The following is a 27,289-nucleotide window of genomic DNA, read 5'->3' as shown; positions in this document are numbered from 1 at the left end:
AATGCTAAAATACCAAATATTCTGTATTATACATGTGATTAGTTAAATCTCTTACAATTTGCATTAGTTCACCTGTCCTTACACAAAACAGAAAAAATACATTTTGAGTAAGTATGATCACCCCATTTTTCTAAACCAATATCTTATTGCTTGTTTTGTTATTGTTTTCGTTGGTAGTGCTGGTGGTTGTGACAATTGCACTCAGGGCCTTGGGCACTGTCTTTAAGCTTTTTATACTCAAGCATACTTCTCTACCACTTTGAGCTACAGCTCCACTTCCAGTTTTCTAGTGGTTAACTGGAGATAGGAGTCGCACAGACTTTCCTGCATAGGCTGGATTCAAACTACCATTCTCAAATCTCAACCTCCTGAGGCGCTAGGTTACAGTCAACAGCACCCAACCTAGCTTAACTCTTTTTGAATTAATTAGGTTTTACCTCTGCCTTGTGAGTTCAGGGATTACAGACATGAGCCATGATGCCCCACACAGTACAAACTTAATGAAAGGTGTGTGACATCACACCTGTAATCCCAGCCTCTAGGGAGGCAGAGACAAGGAAGACTTTGGTTCAACGCCAGCCCAAGGCAAAGGGTTAGTAAGACAAACAAGTTGGATATGATGTTTCATCTCTGTTTTAGTAATTACACTTAACGAACTTGGCCCCAGGCTAGCCCAGGCATGAAGTATGAGAGCTTATGTGAAAAAGAAAGCAAAGGAGAGCTAACTCAAATGGTAGAGTCCTTCCTACAAGAGCAATAAAGATGCCTTGATTTCAAAATCCAGTACTTGAATGATGGAGGTGGAGTTCAAGACTGCTTCCTTTCCACAACCAAGAGGAAAAAAAGGAAGGAGAGGGAAGTAAGTAAAGGTGACTTCTGACCTGGACAGTGTTGTCACTCATTGGCATTACTCTATGTATGACAAATATTCACAGTCCACTTTTCAAGTAGTAAGGCAGGATGTGAGGGTGATCTGGCTGCGACATCTGTCACCCCATTGAACGCCAGGGTTGATTCGGTTGATCTGGCTGGCTAGGTGGGTGTCCCCTTCCTCCCTCACCGCTCCGTGTGCGTTCCTCCCTAAGCTGCGCACTAGGTCGAAGAGGGTGACCAGGACCAGTCTTTGGTCAAGGGTATATGAGTAGTTGCGCGCCCCTGCTAGAACCTCCAATCAAGCTCTCAAGTAGTAAGGCAGATTGGATATTCTTAGAGAATAAAATAACTATGATATTCTCCCGTACGATGCGCTTCATAGGTCTAAGTCATGGTGACATTTCTCTGCTTCTTTAACTTCCTAAGTAATACTTCCACTTGGGACAGTATGCCCTGTGCTTGGGCGCTTTTTATATTGCCAGCCACCACTGACAACAACGGCCAGATTCTGCACTTCATTCAGACTTGAGACATAGTTTTCCCCATTCCTTACCCATTGATTTGCTGGGCCATTTCTATGACTGATGTATCCTGAGACTCCGTTTATGTTGTAAAGAACAAGGACGTTTATACTTATTCATTTGGTTATCCTTTATTTAAACCTGTATTGCTTTCAAAAGAATCAATTCTTTAGCAGTCTCCCAAGATGAAGAATGAGTTCACATTTTAGCAATGTTATAACCTCATGATTAAAATATGGGGTATGTGTTTAAATATATATTGATCGATCCTTAGTGGTGACTGTGTTGTAATGCCTTCTTTTTTCTTGTTGAATTCTCTTCTATATTAAATGTAAATACTCAAACTAAAGGGGACAATTATATATATGGAGGTATAAAATACATAGTATAAATCATATACATGTATTAAATATGTATGTACATAGGGTCAAAATGTGAAATTTCTTTAAAATTTGTTGCATTTTTTAATTTACAAAATTCTATTTTATTACTTCATTTAGTTCACACAGGTATACTGTAGCATTTGCTTTTCAGATATGAAATTAAATGAGAAAGATTGTGCAAGATAACTTGCTAATAATTGGTAGAATTAACCCCTTAGGTTTGTCAGATTTATCACACATTAAGTTTATAACACTATACAAAGGAAAGTTGCATACACCTACCTCACCTATACATATATGAATATAAGAGCTGTATACATTGAATTATATCATTTAATGTCCTAAAGTCTCTTTCTTTAAGAGAGAATTTAAACTAATCCTATTCAGCTTAAATAGTCTTTCAAGGGAATTTTCTCAGAATCCAGTTACTATGACTTAGACTTTTGAGTTACAATTTACTGCCAGGCTAAGAAAATGGGAATGAGAAATGATAGATTAAGATGAGCATTCTGAAACACTACTATAGAACACAAATACCTTAATTACAGATGTTTCAACTCTGGATGGAGGACTCTGAACTTGGGCCGCCGCAGCCATGTTGGCAATGGTGCTGAGGTGGTTCATCTGGCTCATTGCCATGGTGACAGATGCTGGAGGTAGGCTGACAGGAATTAGAGGGTGGGGCATCATCATAAAAGGAAGTTCCAGTCCTATAAAAAATGCACAAGTAACAACATCACTATAATACCAAGAAAAGTATGAAATGCTGCATATCTCACTTACTAAAATTATCACCAAAAGAAGTTATTAAAATCTGAAATGTCAAAATATATTGTAATAGTTATGGTCCAGAGAAAGATACTTTTCCTCTTTGTATGAAATAACACCCACTCACCACTCAGAAAAAACTCGGCTTGCAGCTAATAGTGCTGTCATTTATCCTAACACACTATGTTTAATAGCAGTGGCTAGGCATTGCCCCATTTTTCCTCACATCACTTGTTTAAAATACTGCATTTTTCTCCTATCTTGATTGTCTAAATGAATCAGAACATTTTATTGTGTTATTTATTATCTGAAAGGGGAAAAGAGATTCTTGAAGTCTACCATTGTCAGTACTAAGAAATGGCATCATATCACTGGACAGCAGGTATGTGTGCTGAAGGTGTTTGAGAGGATGGCTAACTGGCAGGCTATGTGCTCTGGGTGTGTGGAGATGGGAGGTAGAGGCCTGCAGTCCCTTGGATGGGGGAGGCTAAAGAGTTTCCTTACCCTAAGAACCATCATTGCTGCCTGTGGGGAATGAATATACATTACTCAGATACAGTATTACTACACATCTTCTAAGAAGTAAGTTTTGAAGTGAGGGGTTAAAAAGTGTAACACAGCTAGCTACTGGCAATAATGATTTACAGGGAAATAACTTGAAGTAAGAAATTTTCCCTTCTTAATTTTTAGAGGAAGATTCCAAATTCTTCAAAGAATATTTTTGAATATTCTCTCTCTTGTATACACACATGCATGCTATGTTACGTGTATGCATATGTGACTGAACTCAGGGCTTTGCATGGACTATGTAAGCACTCTACCTTGACTCTCTCTCTGTGTCTCTCTTTCTGCATCTCTCTCCTTTTTCCTTCCCTTTCCTCTTTCCCTCCATCTCCATATTTTCTCACATAATATACTTGGAAACAGTAAAGAGGGTAAAACTCCAATCTAATTCTTTAGCTCTACTAAAATCCTCATTGCAAAATCTCTACCACATGGTTTTTAATGAAGAATACTTAGCTACTGCCATGATTCTTCTCTAGTCAATTCATGGAGATAGTTACGGTCCAATATAAATTCAAACTCATTAGCTCAATACTGTCTGGATCTCAGAGTAAATTGTTCAGAAGTGGATAATGGAAACTCAATTCAAATTCGTCAGCAATCAAACAACGCAATTTTATTAAACAATGAAAAGAATCAATTAAAATGGATATCTTTATTATTTTACAAGAAACCATGACAGCTTTTGGTTAAATTTTTATAGCTTCATAAGAGAAATGGCTCACATAAAAGAAACTTCTCTAGCCTGCTCCTACAACTGTGATAAGAAAAGCTCACTTTTACACTCTGCAAAGCATACACCTTATTTCCCTACTTATAACTTTGTGCATTGGTCCTTCCTATTACCAGGGATCCATTCAAGAGCTCTTTGCCAGCAAAGTAATTGCTCTAGCACAGGAGTATATCCCCTATCCTTATTGTTGGCAGACTGAATCTTGCTATGTGTCTCAGGCTGGCCTTAAAAACTTATTTTCAGCCCAGACAAGCCTGAGAACTTAGCACTTTTATGCTTCAGCTTTTCCAAGTGCTGGAAAATAGGGGCTATCATACACAGCTCAGTCAAGTCTTTTGGGTGACACTCATACCAGTCCAATATGCAAAACTTACACATACACAAGAACTTCAAATATGTATAATATCAAGAGAATATTATGATAAGTCAGTTTAAACATATTTACTGTAGCTGAATGCTGGTAGCTCAAGGATGTAATTCTAGCTTCTAGGGAGACTAGGACCAAGAAGATTGAGGTTCAAGGGCAATGAGAGTCCATATCAAGCAGAAACTAAGAGAGGCATTACACGACTGTCATGTCAGCTTACATGCGAGACAGATAGGATAGGTTGTGAGATTGGGTCAGCCTGAACCAAAAAAAAAAAAAAAAAAAAGTGAATGGAAGAATTCTTCTCAAACGAAAATGTGGGCATGCATGTCATTCATCTTAACTATGGTAGAGAGCATAAATAAGAGGAACAAATCCCAGTGTAGCCTATCTCAAGATCTTATCTCAAAAATAACCAGAAAATAAAAAAGGATGGAGGCATGATCCAAGACATAAAGCACCTGTAAAGCAAGCTAAAAGTCCTGGGTTCAAACTCCAGTACCACTATCCAAAACAAAGAGTTTCATGTTAACTTTGAAATCTCTTTAAGAACTTCATGTTAACTTTGCAATCTCTTTCTGTGCAAACTTTATAATTGCATATTTATTCCATGAAATCAGTAAAATTTAAGATATGAATTTAAGACATAAAATTCTGATTAAATCTTTGTGAAAATGGAAAATTTGTTTTGTATTTCTTTTGCATCTCAGAGTCTATTCATCTTTTTTCTTGGGAAAATATCAGTCATTTGTAAGTGAATTTCCATATCACACTTACAACAGTAGATTGGATTTCTTACCACATAGAATGCTCCTGACATTTCCAACAATCACCATGTGTTAAATACTCATGAAGTCAGCTCATTTGGGCAATAACAGAGTGAACAATTAAGAAACTAAGTCTGATGAAAAATATGCAATATATAACCAAGTCACCTGTGAAGTGAATTTTGCATTATTTATAACATCTTTCTTCTCTGTTAGCATAAATAAATGAGATACCAAAATAAGCCACTTTAGAACAAGACATTTCCACAATGATTAAATGTATGACTTCATGTATCTCGTTTTAAGACATCATATATCACAACCTAAGATAACATATATGTATTTTGTCTACTCACAATCACATACATATTTATACATGTACATACAGGAGATGGATAGGGAGTGTAAGTGAGACACGGGGCGGGATCCCTGAGCAACACTGTATACATGTATGGACATGTATGGACTATGGCAACTGCCTTGTGTAAATGTTGTGTGACAATAAAAAATACTAATTAGAATATAAATGATAGAAAGGGTGACCTTGACCATAAGAAGCCTTGTAGTCATATCCTGTCATGATTTTTAACCTTTTTATACAACCACTTAATGATCAATTTTTTTTAAAAATGTAGTATCAAAACTAAAAAATCAGAAAATAGATTTAAATATTATTGTAATTTATGCCTCAGATTTTCCCACAGCCTGACCGGATACAGGAGGCAAATCTCAAAGGACTGACGGTCACATCACTGCTGACTGAGTGACACTGATAGATTGTGACAGCAACTCAACGTTGTCAAGATTTGTTTACAATGAAAATGATGGCAAGAACAGGCACTTACTCCATACCATTGGAGACCACTTAGAAGGATGTCAGCTCCATCTTAACAATGGAAACAAGTCTACTTGTAAAAGCAAACCCTAATCACAGTGGCTGCAGACATGCAGCTCTTACTTTAGAAGCAGGTAAGGATAAATGATAGCTTCCAGTGCATTAATTTCAATAAATATGAGATTTTAAATATCAGGAATGTCAATGTTTTGCTTAAACATTGTTAATGGCTCATGAATTCTATAATATGGTCTGCATTTCTGCATTTACTGTGCTTGATTTTAACTACTTGAGTCTAGGTAAGCTGTTTTGGCATCTATAAATGCTGAAACCTTTGAAGTTTTGGTTTGACTTCATCAAAATATTTTATACACAATATGGTAATCTCCTTCATTTTAAGATTTACTTCATTTTATTTTAATTGATAAATGAAAGCTGTAGATACTGCATATTTGTAAGATTCTATGTGATCAATGTACATAGTTTTAATTAGGGGAAAATCTAAACTGAAATAATTTGTGCTCTATTTGTAGGGAGGGGTTTAAGTTTTAAACCTACCATCTTGTGCATGATAAGTGCAAGTTCTACCACTGAAACCTTCCTAAATATATTGCAACCTTTTAATTGAACCACTAATTAATTAAATATTACATTATAGTAAAGAACACACTACAAGTGCATCTTTGATATTGTAAACCAATACTCACTGAGTTGGTCATTTCAAAACTTAAAATTTGTATTTACACATATACCATGATAATTTTCAGGAAAATATGGGTTTGCCTCCCATAATCTCTTAACTCCTCTAATCTCAAACATCTTCAGCTATTTGAGATACTTCTATTTGTCTCTATACACTCCATAAAGTTTTTGCATTAATACACTGTATCACATGACACAAAAAATAATGAAAATTAGAAGAGCTTGTTTTTAAATTTTACTGAAATATTCTTAGAATATTGATGTTAAACTAAAAGGATTAGGAAGTAAGTAGTACAATTGGAGTAGGCATGAAAGTTCTCAACATCAGACAGAATGTATTTAAAAAGTACTTAATCATTACAAGATATTGCTAACAATATATTATCTTTTGTCCTGAGATCCACTGGAGAAATGTAGGAAACAAAAATAGCATTAGAGGACTTAAAATAGACATTAGTTTCCATTTTAATTAGCTTTGATTTTGAACTCATAAAAATTTCTAGCATGAACAACTTTAGACGGAATGGAATACTTCAGCTATCCTAATGTCATACAAAACTCCACAATGATTGATGCATCTTAAAGAAGTAGAGCCATTGCTATAAAGACAAAGTCAAGCAGTCTGAGTGCAGAAGCAAGAGATAATTACATCAGAAAACACTTTGTGTTTTGATGCTGTTGTTGTCTTTGGACTCATTAGCACCATGCTCTAAGTGTTAACCAGATAAAATAGATGCCTAAAATAAAACAAAACACATTGAGGCTAAAAATTAATAGATAATTGCAATTGCATAGGGTTTAGTCTAGGGAAGGAAATAGTAACCAGGAAAATTTGTATTGATGAGGTGTTTTTGAGTTTCTTCACAATATTGATTATGAACTGATTGAAAGCGAGATTTTAATTATCTTGATCAGTGGAAATGGTATTGAGAATATACTGGTTAGATCCCATAGCTTATATTATAGACCATAGATAATGTAGAATTGATTACTCCATGTACATAAGCATTCCTTCCAATCTAAAATGTAATTAATCATATAGTTCTTCAAACTAAAGTTACTTTGCATAATGTATCTATCCTAATTTTATATCATATATTTTAGCCTTTTCATAACCTTGTATCAATGAATTATTTCCTTCCTCCAACTCCCATTTTCTTTACATCTGATTTTCAGTGGGCAAATACATTAAGAAGAAATCTTTCTCTCTAGTTATTTTGTAATTTCCCTATCGATTTGAAATCATATAAAGTAAAATTTCAAGTTAAAATTCCTATATTGTGAGATCAATGTGAATGGATCTGGTAATAACTTTTGTGTATGTGTTGACCCAAGCCATACAAAACCAGATCTAATTTCATTCATTTATAGAACTATATTAATTTTAAATTATTTATATGTGAAATTGAAAAATGTTTCTCCACTTGAGATAAAGTGTGATTAAAAGAATTTTCCAGAAGAAAAATATTCCACAGAGATGGGGTGGCATATGGATCTCACTGTTATTTTCTGTGAAGACCTGATTCTACCTCAAAGAATAGTAACATTCAAATACTTGTATAAGCCAGAAACATATAGATCATCCTTATTGCTTCCTTACTGTGTACCACCAGTTTATTTGCTTTTCATATCTTATTGATTTAGTCTATGTAACTTTTAAGTCCATCTATGAAATTCAGTTTCTCTCTCCCATCTGTTGTGATCTGTTTAAAGGACCATCGTTGCTTTAAAGTAAGCATTGCATGCTGTCACAACCCTGATTTAGGATTTCAATGTTTTTCCATTAATATTGGGGAAAAGTTATGAAATATCTTGACTGAAGTTCCATAAGGTCAGAACTATATTTTGTTTATCTCCAGCACTGAACGAGCTAATGCTAACTCTCAAGAATTTGAACTGAGGGCTTCAAAACAGAATTTATCTATATATACATACATATACATGCATATGTTTGTGTATGTGCATATCCACACATACTAATATATCTACACACATAAATACATGTGTATGTATGTGCATGCATGTGAATGTACATATATACTCATGTAAAATAACCATTGTGCTTCATAATAATATGAAATATAGCCTCTGTAATTTAACTGGAATTAAAGAGAGAGAAGTTGATGATGTGTGCTTGTCGTTTGGAAATAAACTTGATAATCAACTGGGTGTAAGTATACAATAAATGAGTGAAATGTGACTTGGACATAAAATCTGCAGTGGTGACATTAATGATACAATGATGTTGATGATGCTATTTATGTGTGTCATGTACCTTCAAAGGATCACTTTGTTAACTTTTTTATGTATTATCTCAACAAATCTGGAAAACCCTATGGTAGATTCATATTATTTTTATAAAGGTATATTGAATTTGCCCAAGATTTTATTCCTAGAGCTATTAATTCACAATTCAAGCTTTTAGTCACCCTTATGAAGATATCAGGTTTTATAATGAATTAATAATCAGCTCAATTTAAACTACTGAATAGGAATTAGATAAAGACTGGCAACTAGCAGTTAGAAATGTAAAACTAAAATTTGATAGAAATGTAGATGCCTGTATTTGTAGTTTGGAAAGCTCAAAATCATTCATTTATAGGTGGCAGAGAAAGTAATGGTGCTTCGAAAGAATAGGAAATGAGAGTATTTCTACTATCAAATATTTCTCTTCCACAACTTATAGAATAAGTAGTTCCATTAAAGAGTTAAAGGGTTTAAAACATTTTGGAGCTGAGCAAAAATAAGCCCTTAATAAAAAAACGTTATATGCTACAATAAATACTTTGCATTTCTATTGCTCAATTTCTTCTAGGCCACAATATTCTTCTAAGATAATCACCATGAATGCTGGCTATGCCTTGAACCCTCAATCCTGCCAAAATCAATGCATAACATTCTAATTGGATTTGAAGATTTAACAATCCTAACAATTATTAAAGGTAGCCTAAACAGAGACAAAAGGCAAATATACACACCTAAGCACAATTTGAAAGGTGTCAGTAGTCCCACTTGTAATATAATACTTTCTTATGATATTTAGTAGCAAAAGGCTTCCCCTTAAGAGTATTAAGAAGAGAGGCTTTACATAGAAAAATGTATATAACAGAGAAGAAGTCAACACATCTGAAAGACCACCAAAATAATATTATATTGTAGTGTGGATTACATGCAGATGGCAGACTTGTTGAAAGTTACTGTTCATATGAAAGCAACCATTCTTCCCAGAGCTTCTATTACACATAGTGAAGACATACTATTCAAGCACTTTTCACCAGCTTCTCCTGGATGGACAGGGGAGGAAGTTTCCAAGGTCAAAGTGACACAACATTTTGGTTTCTAGCCATGGAGAAAAAAGCACTTATGTGGATGAGGAATAATAGCATGGATCGTTTAATTTTTACCACTACACTTTAACTTGGGAATTAAATGTAAGTAGTAATTGTTAATCCCAAGAGCAAATAATTACATCTTCTTTTGGAAATGACTATACAAATATGAGTTAGAATGAATCAGTGTCAGAATCAATTGTTCAACATCAGTTTCAAGTTCCTTAAAAATAATTAAAAGTACCAGGGAAAAAAAATCCCAAAGTAGGAAGACATGGCTCAGTCTGCCAAACTCAGTTGATTTGCTTTACTCCAATCATCTATCCTAGCATTAACATTCAAAAAGTAAATTCACAATAGATATGGTGGCATATGCCTACAATCCCAGCACACAGTAGTCTAAGGCTAGAGGATCAATGATTCTAGGCTAGTTTGGCTACATTGGGAGGCATGGCATTCTGGATCATACAGCAAGACTTTGTTTCCAGAAATAGCTTAATTAATTTATGTATTAAATACAAAGAAGTTTTTAAAGTTATTATTGAAAAAGTAGCAACTTTTCTAAAATGTTCAGAGGAATAATTTGTAAAAATTTCAACCCCCCAAAATTATACAAATCAGCTTTATAAGAAATTATCAAATAACAATATTTATAAAGTTGCTTTGTTTAAACATTTTTCATTTAAAAAATATTTTCAATCTTAAGAAAATTTGACCTGTTGAAATATCTTACATTCTGGGATTCTCAATTATTAAACAATGAGTAGTTACCTTTAATTAAAATAATTCTCACCTTGATAAAAACGAGTTGTTTCCCTTTGTGGTTACAAAATTTGTCTTATATAATTTTATATAAGCATTTCTACCAATCTTGAACTATTTTGCCTTCTGTTTCTGCTGGCTTTAACACAAACATTTGCTCATTATTTCATCAAGTAATGTTAGGACCTTCACAGCCAGATGCTTTCACATAGATGAAGCAAACATATTTGATAACCTCAATTTAACCTCTAAATTTATGTTAAACTTACTGTTTAATTTTGGCATTACTAAGGTTTGAACTCAGGAGTTGCTCTTGCTAAGTAGGTGCTCTACGACTGAGACACACTAGACCTTTCTAATTGTTCTGGGATGTTGCTTCCAGTCCAGGCATTTACCTGTACCACAGTCCACTTATTTACACTTCTTATGAGACTAGAATTGCAAGCCTTGTTCATCCCTCAATGTGTCCATGACCTCATATTGAAAATACTAGAGAGAAAGGGGGAAAATGCCAGACAATTAGTATTACAATGACTGTACATTAGGTAGAAAATAAAAACATAGGTCATGTAACAATTTTCTAAGTACCAACACATAATCATTAAAAAATAACTAGTATAGCAAATGCTACAGTATCCCAATAGGCTGTGCATCATACTATTCTGTGATATCTGCAGAAATATCATACTACAAATGGTACAATGAAATCTTCCATGTATTGGTTCTTTTAATCTATACTGAAGACCTACTATGTGGAGGGAATTTTTGTAAATATTAAAGAAGCGAGATCAGAAATAAAAGAATATCTTTTATCACCATATTGTTTATATTCTGATTGTGAGATAATTAGAAATGAAGTCAGCAAATAAGTTAAATACAGTGATGCAATGTACTAACTGAATTGCTAAGCATTCAAAAATGAGAGAGAATTTTGCAAACATGCCTGTATATGCGCACAATATAAGGAATATAGGTGTGTTTTTTTCATTTAATAAGGGAAGACTTGGCAAAAACAGTGGCACCATAATGTATGATGCCTTTATTTACAGTGGCAAAATCTGATGTTCAGCCTCTTAAATCCTGGAGGTCAAGTAATTCTTTGGGGTCAGAATTGACCTTGGAACACAATGACCCAACTCTTGGTCCTAAAACCTTTCCTTTGCACTACACCACTGTGCACTTTGAGTTCAGAGAAAATGCTTGGCCTGTTCAGTTAGGCAAAGGCACACATAAAAGGTGGGACTGCTGACAGCTCCTGATGAAGTTCAATGCACTGGAGGAGCAAGCGCATATTTAGAGTAACATCAGAAGTCAGAATGAGCTAGGCCAGGGCCAGAGTATGAAAGTTCTTAGATGTCAGGATGATGAGTTTGGTCATCATCTGAGCAGAGGAGAGATATGATTAAAGTGATGCATCCACTACCCAGACCGAGGGGAAGGAACTCATCATCAGAAATAATCATCTGCACTTCTGTCATCTACCACATTGACACTGATCTGACCAGGGCACAAATCTTGATTCTCATATTTCCTTGCTGCTGGAAAATTCGTTAAAGAAAATAATAGGAAAACATTCCTTGTGTTCTCTATTATTAACATTTTCTAAGAAGACGACTGAAGAACAAGTTAGTTTCCAGAGCTAGACATGACAAAATTCACTTGGGTGAAGGCAGGAGGGGGCGGGGGGGGGGGGGGGATGTGATTTCTTATTCTGCTCTGTTTCTGAACCCTGTAGCCTGTATGCTGTTTCCTGATGCTCATTTATTCTATAAGGTATGTTTTTCTTTCTTAAATAAAAATAAATCAAAGCCTTCCTATGAAGAGTCACAGTTTACCCTTTCTTAACAGAGAGCAACTTGTTAAATTTGCAGTGCAGACTTCTCAAAAAAGCCAATGAATGGCTGTAGATGTGGGGGTTGGGTTACATATTTTAGACACAATTGGAGTTGCTGAAAATAGACTATTCCTTCAACATTCAGGACTTAATAATAAAAATCTATGAAATGTAACAAAATTGGCTTTAATCTTTCTATAGCAAAAATTAGTTCTGGGAATGTGTTTTACTACAGCTATTTTCATTCGATGTAGATGTCTATTGCTATTCTGTAGCATGTCAAATAACTGTTATTGTACAGAATAGTATACATTCCAGCAGACAGTAGAAGAGTGGTTACTCCTCTGACATTGAAAAATATACACCAGTAAGATACACATCCTATATGCACCCACATTTCCCTCAATGAATTAGCATTTTTCCCACCCACAAGGTTCATATCACTGGAGTTCTTTATATAACCACAAATAATATGTGCTATATAAGTGACAGTTACTTACTGATGCTACAGCAGTTTATACGTAATATGACCAGTTATATTTGTATACTGAAATGCATATATTCAATAAGTGTTTACTTTCTCCATCCTCATAAAATTCAAATAAAAGTTTTAAATTGAGGCCAGTGAGCATCTTCTTCAAGAGAGAAACTTTCCTTTTTAAAATCAAAGCCATTAAAATAATCATATTATTATAAGCTGATTACATGCAAAATATAGCATGATGTAAGTTTTTTCAACTTTTTATGAGTTACCTATTTAAAGTACATCAGTTATTTTAAGGACTTTTGTTTTCATAACCTAAAGTTTTTAGGTTAACTTCTATGTTTATCGGGGAGTGCTAAAACCTGGACAATTTAATGTGTGAAAATTTTTCAAGCAGCTTGCCATGCATACACTGCTTTTAAAAATTCAAAACCATCCCAATAGCAAATGTCACTTATCCCATAGTTACAAAATGCAAACTTCCGGGATTTTATCCTAATGAATAAATGAGTTTGTCCTTTATATATAAAATATAGCTTGAGTTTGTTGTGCAAGTTTTTAATAATAGATGAATTTTAGGTTTGCTCAAACATATTCAATAAAGTGTGATTAATTTGGTTTTTCAAAAATGCAAACTAGACATTACTATATTACTTTGCAAAATGCACAGCTTGCAACATTATTGTCTCAGTGGGACATTAAATTGAATTGTAAAATGTGTCTTATTTCCTGTTTGATTTATGTAAGAGATAGCAGTGGATAGTGCCCCTTTTGAAGTTTCATGGTTTTATATGAACAAACAACAGAAACCTAAAATTCATGATACAGTTTGGTAAAGCCAAAAACAAACTTTGAGGATATATGATGTCGGACTGAAATCACATAAAGACAAAAACAGTGTACCACATTTGCAAAGAAACAACATTTTTGAAGTTCCTACTATGGCAGATGATATGACACATTTTTGACATTTGCTGTGATTTTTATTATGATATTCCACATAATTACCAAACCATGTTTTTCTCTTTTAAAAAAGCCCTCCTGTGCCCTGAGAATTAATCTATGATACCATTTAACTTGGCTTTTTGAAGTAAATATCACCAGATAAAAGCCAGCTGGATCTGAATAATAGGATACTTGAATGAGTGTATTAGTGTTTGAAAAAAAAAAAGAGTACAAATCTTCTAAAAAGATTAATTTCCATAAAAAAGATGGCTCACAAACCTACAAAAGAATAAATTCAAAAAACATAATAAACTCTCAGAAAGAAAGGTAGATTAAAGTAAAGCTGCAGCACCTTAGTCCCGCAGCTGTTGTGTGGCGATGATTCTGTATCAAATACATTTGGTTGGCCCTGTAGGGCTTTCAAAGCCTCCCATGAAAAGCATGAATGTAGAACACACATGACACCCTAAATAATAACTTCAGCGATTAATTTTGATTCAACACTACATTCATTCAGCTCTTACCCTCAATATTTACAGTTGGAGAGATGCTACAAAAGTTTGGATAGGAATATATGAATCTACTAAGGACAACTTTTTTTTCTCTTTCATTTATTAAAGATGTGGATATGAATTTTTCTTTGTCAGGAAAATATTGCAGCTTTATCACACTCCATACTTGCTGACATCATCATGAAAAAAGACCTGAAGCTGGCCAGTAGACTTTATTTCCAATATCCTGTTTCCCACATGTCCTCTAAAAAAAGCTGGGAGAATTCCGCTCACACAACTTCTCTATTTTAGTCTGTATAATTACTAATAAAAACAAAGTTTGATGGTGCCTACACTCCGCTGGGAGGTTAAAAAAAAAAAGGTATACATTTTTAGAAAATGCAATTCTGCGTAAAAGAATTAGCATGAAACTGCTGTATTACATTAGGTGTTTTCAAATACACTGAAAAGTATAAAGAAACAAATATGATAGTGAATATAATTCAATATTGAATTCCTTTCTTCTTAAAAGTAAAAAAGTATGGGGAGAAATGGCTAAGTGAGATCAGTAGATTACACTTAAACAATAATTTTACTGAATGGAAATGAATAAGCTACTATATTTCTTTCCTTTACTCCACTATGTTACATTTTTTGTAAAGTGCATTGCCAAAACAACCACAAAATGAAACTGATCACCTCAATTACAAATGTGCTTATATAAACCTGACAAGTTGTTTTAACATAGTGAAATGTTTAAATATTAAATTGATCCATCATAATGGAAACATCAAAAGCATTTTGTAATGATAGCAAAAGATCACTATCTATGAAATGCTAAGGAGAGGTTATCCCCCAAAATGAAAGAAGTCTGCCTATATTACACTGATATTAACTACTAAATGGTTATGACAATTTTAATAGTAAGTCAAGAATTTCTTTATCATACTTCTTCAAGAAAGCTGCTTTTAGTTAAAACATAAAAATGGTAGTTACAAGGTTTCTGCAAACATAACTGCCATTCCATTAAGGAAATGGTGCAGCAAACAGCCAGTAGTGGCCTCCAGGGAAATGTAAGCATTGATTTTATTACTGGGTTGGCTGGTTGGTATTTGCAATTGTCAACTCTAATTTTGGACTATGCTTTAAGAATCCTTAAAATTGCTTAAGAAAAGGAGAAATATTAATGTGGAAAATATAATTCTGTGGATAACAATAAAATATCGTATTTTCAGCATACAAAAGCCTGCCTAAAGTAAGAAATTCTAAATTTGACACATATATATGACCCTTTAATTAAGTCAAATTATATACTCATTTAATACACTACAAATTAGTAGTCAGCTCCAAGAATGAACTTGATCACTGTGAAAAGTATAAAAGTGGGTGCTCACTTCTCTAATATGGTTTAGCAAGCAGCTTTGTATTCATTGATACTAAAGTTCTGATTTACCCAAAGACACCTGAAATGACGAGGAAACTAATTACAAGTCCAGAAATTTCTTCATATTGAAATAAACTTTCAATAATGGCCTCATTAAGTATAAATCATAAAATACTGACAAAGAACAAAATTTGCCAACTTAATACAATTAATATGTTTTATATTACCATCATCATTATCTTTATTGTCATTGATTTCCTTTCTACATTTGAGTAAATGACATCCTCACATTTATGCTAAAGGTATAATTAAGAATACAGCTCAGGGCTGGGGAGATAGCCTAGTGGCAAGAGTGCCTGCCTCGGATACACGAGGCCCTAGGTTCGATTCCCCAGCACCACATATACAGAAAAACGGCCAGAAGCGGCGCTGTGGTTCAAGTGGCGGAGTGCTAGCCTGAGCGGGAAGAAGCCAGGGACAGTGCTCAGGCCCTGAGTCCAAGGCCCAGGACTGGCCAAAAAAAAAACACAAAGAATACAGCTCAGGCTGGGAATATGGCCTAGTGGCAAGAGTGCTTGCCTTGTATACTTGCCTTGTATACATGAGGCCCTGGGTTCAATTCCCCAGCACCACATATACAGAGAATGGCCCAGAAGTGGCGCTGTGGCTCAAGTGGCAGAGTGCTAGCCTTGAGCAAAAAGAAGCCAGGGACAGTGCTCAGGCCCTGAGTCCAAGACCCAGGACTGGCCAAAAAAAAAAAAAAAAGAATACAGATATTTTCTAAGACTATGACAGAGAATAACTCTGTTTAATATGTAAATGTTCAACTACACCTACAGGGCTGTAAATGCAGCCAGTGTTAAACTTCTAGAATTAACTAAAAGAACTGTTTATGCTTCAAATATGTTTTAGAAATGTCCTCTATGAAAATCTAAAGACGTACAAATTAATATAAAGAAAATATTATGACTGCTTTTCAGATAAAAATCATAAAGAGCTCTTGATTTCATAAAGCACATACTATGCCATAAATATCCCCATATCAAAAAGAGAATGGAAACTTGTTATAAATACACATATACACTTTAATACTGCTAAATGTCAACACTCTGGATCCAGACTCTAAAGAAAGGGTCTAAAGAAAACTGTTTTAGTGTCATAGTTACAGCATTTTAAAATATATACAGTTGAAATATCTTATTAAAAAAACAGTTTGCCTTGACTAGATTTAATAATGGATTTTTTGTGTTATATTTGTTCAAAACATATTTATTGAACTAAATTGTCAAGTAGAAGGAATTAAAATTTTATGTATAATTATATCTACTGGCTTCTCTGTTGGTAATTTGGGCTTGGTCTAAAAAAAGTATAACAGTACTAAAGTAATCTTTCATATTCACTTTGAAATTCAACATCCACTATAAGTCTTGAATAGAGATTACTTTCCGAAATGTTATTAAAATGAATTAGTTGCATAAAAACAGTTTAACATGGATAGTGTCATGATTAAAGTTTTAACACAAAAAATAGGGAAATAGGGGCTGAGAATGGGGCTTAGTGGTAGAGTGTTTACTTAGCATGCATGAAGCCCTGGGTTCTATTCCACATAAACAGAAAAGGCCAGAAGTGGCACTGTGGCTCAAGTGGTAAAGTGCTACCATTGAGTAAAAGAAACCTTAGGGACAGTGCTTAAGCCCTGAGTTCAAGCCACAGGACTGGCAAAAAAAAAAAAAAAGGAAAATAAAAAATGAGATATCAAATAATAGTTAAATACTAATATGTAACTTTTATTTTCTTTTTACTCAAGTTTCCTGAAACTATTTAACATTTTAAAGTATCTAAATTTTTCTTGTTTCTCATTGGGTCTATTTCCTTCTTTATGTCACCTGACCACAGGTATTTGGCCATTTGAAAGAAAACAAGAGTAAAATTTATAAGGAAGAGGTTTCTAATACAGGGTCTAAAACTCACAAACTTATAAAACTTTAGATAACATTAATTTGCTAATCATCTCATGTCATGACTGCTTATATTTTCTTTTTTGTCCAAGACAGGAACTCAAACTTAGTACCTGTTGCTTTCACTCATTGGTTGGCACTCTACCAACTAAGCCACATCTCCAACCCCTTATTTCAGGATTCCTTTTCACACAATGAATTGCATTAACAAAATTAGAAATGAAAAATTGCAAATATAAAATTATGCATCAACTAAAATAACAAAAAACTATTAACTGTTAGAAAATGTTTAATGAGAAATAAATTCATTTTCAAAAACACTAGAATCAAAATATTTGATTTAAACTTTTGTAAAACTTTAGTGACTGGCTTGGAAGAGGCGAATGGGATTCTCACACCTATAGTTGTATTCAACCTGCTGTGATGTCACAAGTCACATAGCCTCTAAAACTTCACCACAGAATTTTAAAATCTTACTATTCTGAAAAAGGCATTAAACCTCTTGGAATTGCTGAAAACAGTTGTTGACAACCTGCTTGCATACACCCTTGAGCCCCAGTTTGACCAATAATGTAAAAATTATACGGGAGCATGTTCTGGAGATTTTAAGGCAGTATGTATTGTATTGTATTGTATTGTATTGTATTGTATTGTATTGTATTGTTATGTATTATAATATAGTTGGTCAGTTGTTACCCTGATCTGCTTTCTAACAAGCACAAGAACAAAGTTATTATGTTTCTTTAAAAAAAAAAAAAAAAAGCTTCTCCATAGGGTTGTATGTTTGGTTTCCTTGAAACTCATTCAAAATGATCGTTCTTCATGCAGTATTTATTAAAATATATCCTTTCTGACTAATGCTTCAAAGAAAATATATATTTCTCGTGGCTTATCTAACCAAAAGAAGAAAGCTTCTTATTTGTATACCAAACATAAATTGCATAACTTTTAAAATATATAATAACTTGTTATTATCACAAGTGAGGTGGCAACTAGAGCACAGGGATTGTAAAAGTTGGGTGTGATTTTATTTCATTTCCAATGGGAAACACAAAGCTTCTCTCTGACACTCAAGTATGGCCTCTGGAAAATGGGATCACATCGATGACACAGAAAGCACAGGATCGAGGTGATGCACAGGAAACACAAAGCACACTGGAGCCAGTACCTTCTAAACTAAGTGTCTTGAAGTAGAGCTCATGCTTACACTCACAGGTGGTGAGTGAGAGAGAAATGAAGCAAAGATGAGTTGGGAAGGCAGCTGTGAAAGCTTGAGTCTTTCCAGTATAATACAGAGATAATCAAGAAGCATCAACTTATCACACAGATTAGATAATGAGTGTACATAAAGCACCTGCGATGTAAACATGAGCAAAAGAGGAGGAAGATGTGCCCAAATAAAAGAGTACATTTACTTTATCGGTCTTGAGTTGATACAATTGTAGGAAGGAAATACTGACATTTAAAAGTAAATATAAGACATAAGGGGATCAGATTTCAAAACAGAAAGGTTTTTCATACTGTATGAGTAATAAAAATAAAAGGGGAAAGTGCTGCTGGTTTACACTTGTAATCCAAGCTATTCAGGAGGCTGAGATCCCAAGGATGCTAGATTGAGGCTCTCCTGGGCAGAAAAGTCCATGGGACACTGAAACCAAAATAAGCAGGAAAATGCAGAACTAGAGGCATATGGAAGTCAGAGTACCCACTGAACAGGCAATCCAAGCATACACAGGGCAATGAGTTCACTACCTCCACCACTTCCTCCCAAAACATGATGAAAGGGAGTAAAATCTGAAGTTAATGTCTCAAAACGGAAGTAGGAGGTAACTACCGCAACTCCAACAAGAAAAAATGTACTATTCCATCCAGTATTTTGGGAATTATAATCCTTAAAACAGACCTACCATTTTAACTTCAGGATTTAACCCAATGTAATCCCATAGTAGGTGAATTGGAATAAAGGCAATACATGACAACTAAAATCTTATTCATGGCTTTATAGTGTAAGAAAATAATACAATATAACACTATGTGGATTTGTACAGTTCCTTCCAAGTCTTAATTTTTAGAAACAATAAAAATAGTGCACATACAGTCAACAACAAACGGTAAAAATCAGAAGGGCATTTAAAATGCATTACAAATTTGACGGAGTCTAAAACAACTGAGCTGGAATACGATAAACGGATTTGTTTATTTCTGTCATTTTTATTTATTTATTGTGTTTATGCGTGTGTTTGTTGGTACTGCACTCACTGGTACTCATTTACTTCCTTACGCTTTTGCTCAACTTTACAGTGTTTTGTGACTATTGCTTCATAATTCAGAAATCTTAATACACTGTGAAAATGTTATTCTGATTGTCTAGAATATAGAAAGTTAATGAGATCATACCTTTTGTGTTCTAAAATTTTATGATCATCTGAAAGGTTTTAGAACAAAAGGATCCAAATTATCCATTATATCAATGATTAAGTGAATGGATAGCAACCCATTCCCAGATGACTTGGCTCATATATTTTAATTGGCAAGTGAAAGTCACGCATTTTGGCTAATCAATAATATTCCCAGTAGCATTGTTATTACTATCAAAATTTCATTTCTTGGTTCCCAGATATATTTAGAGTAAGTGTAAAAATTTAATATTTAGAATACAAAATGTCAAGTGAGTATTATCTATTTTAAAATTCAAGAAATTACTCTTGAGAAGGAAAGTGTACAAGAATGAGAAAAATAGTAATATTATGTATACTTTGAGCCAAAGTATTCACAGTCTTGCCTTGAGAATTCTAAAGATCAAAAATAATGGAACATTTCCATATTTTGTTAACATTTCCCTTGGTGAAGTAAGGAAAATATCTTGAATGCATAATAATAACTATGGAAAACTATGGAAACTGGAGGATTGAAGTTTAAGTTGACATTAAACTTGTCTAATGGATACAATTTTTGATAACATGAAATTCTAGATGTTCTGAAGAAAAACCAAATATTGACAATTTATCTGAATTATTCGATTACCAAATGTATTGGTTACAATATAATTTTCAATTAAAAGCATAAATTGGTTATTTTTCAGGTTTTTAAAAATAATATAGTACAATATGATAGCACATACAATAACTGCTTTTTTATAAATATGTCAACATTAAATGTAATTTAGAATACTGTTAAAATCATCTGTTTAACTATGGATACCTCTAAGACAAGAGATTTTTAGGATTCTTGATTAATTACTAGCAAGCATATTAGTGTGTTAGGTATTAAAGAAACCATGATATCGTAAAACACATATACTTCATGAAAGAGATCTAAGAATGTATTGTTAATTCTTGTCATGTTGAGGAAGTAATTTCAGTCACTAAATATTCATTATCAAAATGCATTCATTTATAATTACATGCTAAGAAATTCAGAGATATATCTGATATAACGACCTACTAAGGAAACACTATTTTGGTTTTATAGATATTTTATTACATCGATGGAAACTTTCCTGGATCCTTCTATGACTAAATTCACAAGCTGTAACATGAAAATTACTATCAACAATGTAGACCAGCCATAAAATTCAATTAAAAATCCTTACATTTTAAGCAGTTATAGTAACATAATGTGTAAACATGAGTTGAAGTGATGTGCAGTTCCTAGAGCATGTCACATTTAAAAAATAGATGTTTTAACTCTTTCAATATCATACCTCAGAGCAAGGACTTTTGAGAGTTTTTCCTTTCTTTAGATATCTAAATTAATACTGTCCTTACAGGACAATGGGTATATCTATAGTTCTTTTGATTAACTTTACTTAGAAATATTGCTCTCATATTTTTGTGCCACAAAACATATCTCTTCATTAATTCTTTCTCCAGTGTATACATTGAGATTAGCAATGAGTAAGTGGACCACCAATTCCCTTGTGTAGAGCACATTCTAGTAATTATATGGGTGAAGTGCATGGCTTGCCTGAACATTACAAGTGCTATGTATAAAATTAAACAAGTAAAGAGGAATATGACTATGTGCATATAGAAGTATTAGGTTGCAATTTGAAATAGAGTTGTTTTTCCTTCTCTTTAATAAGAAGAGGGAAGGGTTGGGGAGAGGAAAAGTGGAAAAGTGGAAGAGAGAGAAGGAGTAACAAGTTTGTCAAGAAATGTACTCACTGGGCTGGGAATATGGCCTAGTGGCAAGAGTGCTTGGCTTGTATACATGAAGCCCTAGGTTTGATTCCTCAGCACCACATATACAGGAAATGACCAGAAGTGGCGCTGTGGCTCAAGTGGCAGAGCGCTAGCCTTGAGCAAAAAGAAGCCAGGGACAGTGCTCAGGCCCTCAGTCCAAGGTCCAGGACTGGCAAAAAATGAAAAAAAGAAAAAAAAAAAGAAATATACTCACTACCTTACATATGTATCTGTAACCCCTCTGTACATCATCTTGAGAATAAAATAAAATTTTTAGAAATGAAGGTAGTATTTGTAAAAAAGGAGAGATCAAGACAAAAAAGATTGCTGAGCAGAGCATTTGAAGAAGGAGGTAGAATAATGCACAGACACTCCTACACTCCTAGAATACTTGAGAAATGGCATGAAAGCTAGCATGACTAGTAGAGATGGAGAGGAATTGAGAGTGGGTAGAAAGTAATAAAAGTGGAAAAATCAGGGCTGGGAATATGGCCTAGTGGCAAGAGTGCTTGCTTTGTATACATGAAGCCCTGGGTTCGATTCCCCAGCACCACACATACAGAAAATGGTCAGAAGGGGCGCTGTGGCTCAAGTGGCAGAGTGCTAGCCTTGAGCACAAAGAAGCCAGGGATAGTGCTCAGGCCCTGAGTCCAAGCCCCAGGACTGGACCAAAAAAAAAAAAAAAGTGGAAAAATCAAGAACCCAATGTTTCAGCGTTCTGTCAGTTATTGAAAGAATTTGTATTATTTTTCTGTAAGTGAAATGGAAAAACTTGGGTAGTATATGTAGAAGAGTGACCTGTTTTGATATATGAGTTGACTGGACTACTTTGGCTGCTCTACAGGAATGAAGGTGGAACACAGAATGAGATTTGGGGAGCTTCACAGTAATCCTAGCAGTAGGTAATAAAGGAGGTAAAACCTGGGAATCAACAATTGCCTCAAGCATTAAGAAAATGACATATGTCTCAGAAAATTATTTATTTTATTTTATATCCCACAGACTAGAGGGCTTAAACAACAAACATTTATATCTTGCTTCTGGAGGCTGGAATTCCAAGATCAGGGTTCTCCTGTGAATCTTCTCTGGGGTTGATGATTTCTCATTCATTCTCTGAACTCACTAGGACTCCACCCTCATGACCTAATTAACTTCCAAACTCTCCACCTCCAGAGTCATCACATTGAGATTACAGCTTCAGGACATGAATTTTGGGGGAATCCTACCATTTGATCCATTATAGCAGTAGAAAAATGTAATTGACAATAACTGACATGAGAAGAGTTTGGTGTAAGAAGATCAAAGCCTCGAGAGATATTTAAAATTGAGATATCCCAAATTTATCTCTGAGACAAGTCATCATTTTGAGAGGTCACTTCTGTCAGTAAAGATGCTAATGACAACAGTTAATATGTTTAATTTCATTTTTGCAGTAATAACATGGCTGGTATGTGGTGGTCTCCACTTATACTCCTATTTCCTACATTGTCATTTATGTTTTCATTGAGAATAATATATGTTGAATATGTAAAATGGCCCATTTAATATTCACTTGAAGACTTAGCAACACATGCACCAAGTGTCATTGCATGTGAATCACTGTTCCAAACACTGGTGGATTGGAAGAACTCAAGGTTCTACCAGAGGAGAAGTAATGCCACAGGATTTACCTATTTGAGGGATTTGAAAAAAACATGAAAGTTTCTAGCCTATATATATTGTGTTCATGCACATACATGACTTAATGTATCATGCTTGTAGAGAGCATTTAAAGAAAGAAATGGGTGACATGAAAGAACTGTTGCTCAGTTATAAAGCCCAAGACAATGCCATGATAAAGTCTAAATCTCATATAATTATGTGATTTGTTATATTAGGCCTATATCAACACTTGATATTTTCTAGGTATGATCAAAGTACAGTAGGTAAATGAGTATTCTTGCAAGTGAATATTTATTTCATAAGAAAAAGGAACCCAGAAAATATAGGTTCCGAAAGGGAGAAAAAAAGTCTTATTTTAGCAAAGATTGGCAAGTTTGATACTACAAAAGATTTCAAAATAAAGAAATTTATTTTGTAGAAATAAACATATAGCTTGTATTCTGAATGTGGGTTTAGGAATATGAAAGGCCATAACAGAAAGATAAAAAATAAATAGCCTAAAATGACCTGGATAATTAATGAACATTAGGTTTAAATGTAATTCTATTCTTCAGTCTTCATGAAAGTGTTTCCAGAACATTCTTGAAAACCAAAATCCATGAATGTCATGTGTCTTACATAAAATGTCATAGACTTTGCATACAATAGTCTCACATTCTCATCTATTCTCCATGAGCTATTTAGATGATATGGAAATATGATTATACTACTTTATTTAGGAAATACTTATAAGAAAAATGGTTAGTCATTGCCTCAGGTCTCCCTGCCCCCCAGATCAAGAGTTATTCATAATTTTTTCCATGCTACTTTGTAGTGTTGAACAGTTTTTATAAACAAGGCAAAGTACCATCACTATCATAAATGCTGGGGAAAAATGTGGGCACTCCTCCAAACACAAAAAGAATTGCCTGTTGGAAGAAGAAAGAAATGAGATACAAAAGAAAGAGATGCAACCATAGGGTTGAAAAAACTTCACACTGAACATATAAAATGAATATGTTGTGACAGTTGGATTATCAAAACTGCATTGCTATATTTTGTTCTATCTCCAATTTTTTTGTGGAAAAAAAAGGAAATAATCTCTTTACAGGTGGCTTGTGTTGCAAATTTTCCCCTAATATTTTGTTCAACTGGGTCATGATAACATTGTTGCAGCTCAAAAGCCTCATTAAATCATTCTGCATTTGAAAAAGTATATTTACAGCTCTCTTACAACTTATGCTATCACTTATCACATCTTTAAAATAGAAAACCCATCTTAGTAGCTTTGGGAATTTACCTCAGCATCAGTGAAAATTATGTGCGGTAGATAAAAGTGAATACCAGAAATTTGTCAATTTTCCACATTGGTGGAAATAAAAAATTCTTAATGCAAATTAACCACGTTGTCATTCTTACCCATTATTATTTTTTTAATCAAATCAGGGTCAACTCTTTTAATACTAGGTTTGAACTCAGAGTCTCACGATTGAGAGGCAGGTATGTACTCTGCCACTTCAATCAGGCCTCCAGCACCTTTTTGGCTTAGTTGTTTTGTAAGGTGAATTATTTGCTTATTTTCTGTATATTGTGAAGTATTATTTTATATAACTTGTGTAATGCTAAACAATGAGGCACCCTTCAGCTACATGTTTCACATAGTAAATGATTACACATTTAATATGAAATTAGTATTACTGGATCGTGCAAATATAGTGACTAATGGTTAAGTGGAGCCACAGTGATAGGAAAAACATCAAGTCTAGATGTCTTACTAGCTATCTGCACTGAACTAAGGGTCTGAAGAAGTAGTACTATCAAAGAAAAAGTATTTTGTTGTTTGGGAAAAACATTAAGCTTCCTGGATCTTTCCAGGATTTCTTCTAATAATTAAATATTGTTTTATGTATCCAGGCATGTACAGTGCTTAAGTTGTACTAAATAAACACAAAACAAACTACATCATTGCAAATCACTAAACTATTTAGCCAAGTAGGGAACATGGTTAAAAGCAAAATCTGTGTGTGTTTTCTTTAATTACGAAGACCATATCTAATTTTAACTGCCTCCTTTTTTCTCTTAATAATGAGTTGACCTTCTATTCTCCTTAACCCTTTTTTTTTTTTTTTTATCAAAGCCATCTACACCCACTTTGCCTTCTGTTTCTCTAATCTGCAATTATTTATGTTTTCTTCATGCTGCTTTGTCCGCCATGGGAGCAAAATTGTATTTGGTGAAATATAGAGCTAATTACACCATGAACCCTGCAACAAAAAGACAGAGCAGATGTTACTTCAGACGTGCTAAAAGTCCTCATGCTTAATGTGCACATAGTAAAACACTGAGCAGAGTAGTCAAAAACAATATCTAATCAAGGCAGTTTTAGACATGCAAATCTTTTTAACACCAGAGTTAAATGGAGAAATTCTGTCAATAATATTTTCAGTACTCGCCATGTGCTTGCCAGAATAATTATATTAGGTAGTGATTTCTAATTAATATAATAAATGTGTGAGTCCATTGTTATTCTCCCAGGGGCAGGGGGAGGAGAAATTGAGGGAGACAGAAATGGAGATCATATGCTGTGTGGTAATAAAACAACGCACAAATTTCACTTAAAGTGTAGTTCCACTATGCAAAAATAAACTACTGGGATATTTTTAATTGCTAAAACTGATTTTTATTAAGCCAATTCTTTTCCTTTTTCTTCCTACTGGATATTTTAAATAATCTACTTTTAATTTGGTAGGCCAGTGACTAAAGTTAACGTCAGTTTCTTTATAATGATTTTTCATCTCTGAATCAAATTCTTGTTGTTATTGTAAATGTAAAGGTTCCAACCAAAGTGTAAGCATTTTATTGCAATAGTTTCTGTCTCATCTTTTCTCTTTTTTGGGGTGGAGTGAGTGAAGGAAGGGAGGCAAAACCTACAAATGTTTTTAATATACTGAGTTTTAAAAAAAATCACTATTACTTGTCATGGAGTTAGTGATTTTCCCCATTGTGACTACAGAAGTGGTGAATTAGTCTAGAAAAGTACCAAAATGTGTGTCAAGCTGTGCAGTGATCAAAACAATTCTACCTGCACTAGTTAGAAGTCACTACAGAAAGGCAGATTTTAATGACAACTTTTCCACTGAAAGAAATGTGCTTATGCCACAGAAAGCAAAGCCCTTTCTGAGAAGTTAAACTTAGTGGGTTCAGCACCCCACACCATCTTCTGCACTGTGCTAAATGTATATATACAATGAGTGGCAACTGAGGATCACTTCTAATGTTTATTTTAGGAAAATAAAGAGCCCATCTCTGTGAAGTTCAGAGTCTAAGCTAAAGAGTTCTGTCAAATTAAGAAATGCATACATTTGTTCTCTTTTCTGTGCTGTATGCAAAATCTTAGATAAAATAGTGCTCAGTTTATACAAGCAATGAATTTTAAAACATGCTATGTTCACCAATTTTAAACGGGGTAGATATTCTAACAGGTAATATTTTATACAAATTACCTATCAAGAAAAATATATGTATATCTTGGAAATATTACATTAGCTGAAAATTTATGCTTTAATTAAACTAAGTTGTATATGTGATATAATATGTATATGTAATGTTCAATGTAAATAAAGCTGTAAACATTACAGCTCATCATTTCTTTATTATAAGGACCATGGAGGTTGCTTGTTCTTCTGTGAGAAGAACTTTATAAACACTGAAATTTCCTCTATGTTAAATGCAATTGTGTATCTAGTCAGTCTCTTCTAGTTTGT

At 33.9% G+C, this 27,289-nt stretch overlaps 1 protein-coding gene across 4 annotated transcripts in view; it reads right to left on the bottom strand.

The window, feature by feature from the left end:
* The window catches only part of Dach1 (dachshund family transcription factor 1), a 368,365-nt gene that overhangs the window by 111,340 nt on the left and 229,736 nt on the right, over positions 1 to 27,289 (bottom strand). For all 4 annotated transcript variants that reach the window (XM_048341259.1, XM_048341257.1, XM_048341258.1 and 1 more), the window contains one exon: positions 2,315 to 2,487. In XM_048341259.1, coding sequence (XP_048197216.1) covers positions 2,315 to 2,487 — 173 coding nt within the window. The remainder of the gene's footprint in view (positions 1 to 2,314; positions 2,488 to 27,289) is intronic.

This window comes from Perognathus longimembris, chromosome 3, assembly GCF_023159225.1.
Source record: "Perognathus longimembris pacificus isolate PPM17 chromosome 3, ASM2315922v1, whole genome shotgun sequence".
NCBI lineage: Eukaryota > Metazoa > Chordata > Mammalia > Rodentia > Heteromyidae > Perognathus > Perognathus longimembris.
This window is presented reverse-complemented; position numbering and strand designations above follow the sequence as displayed.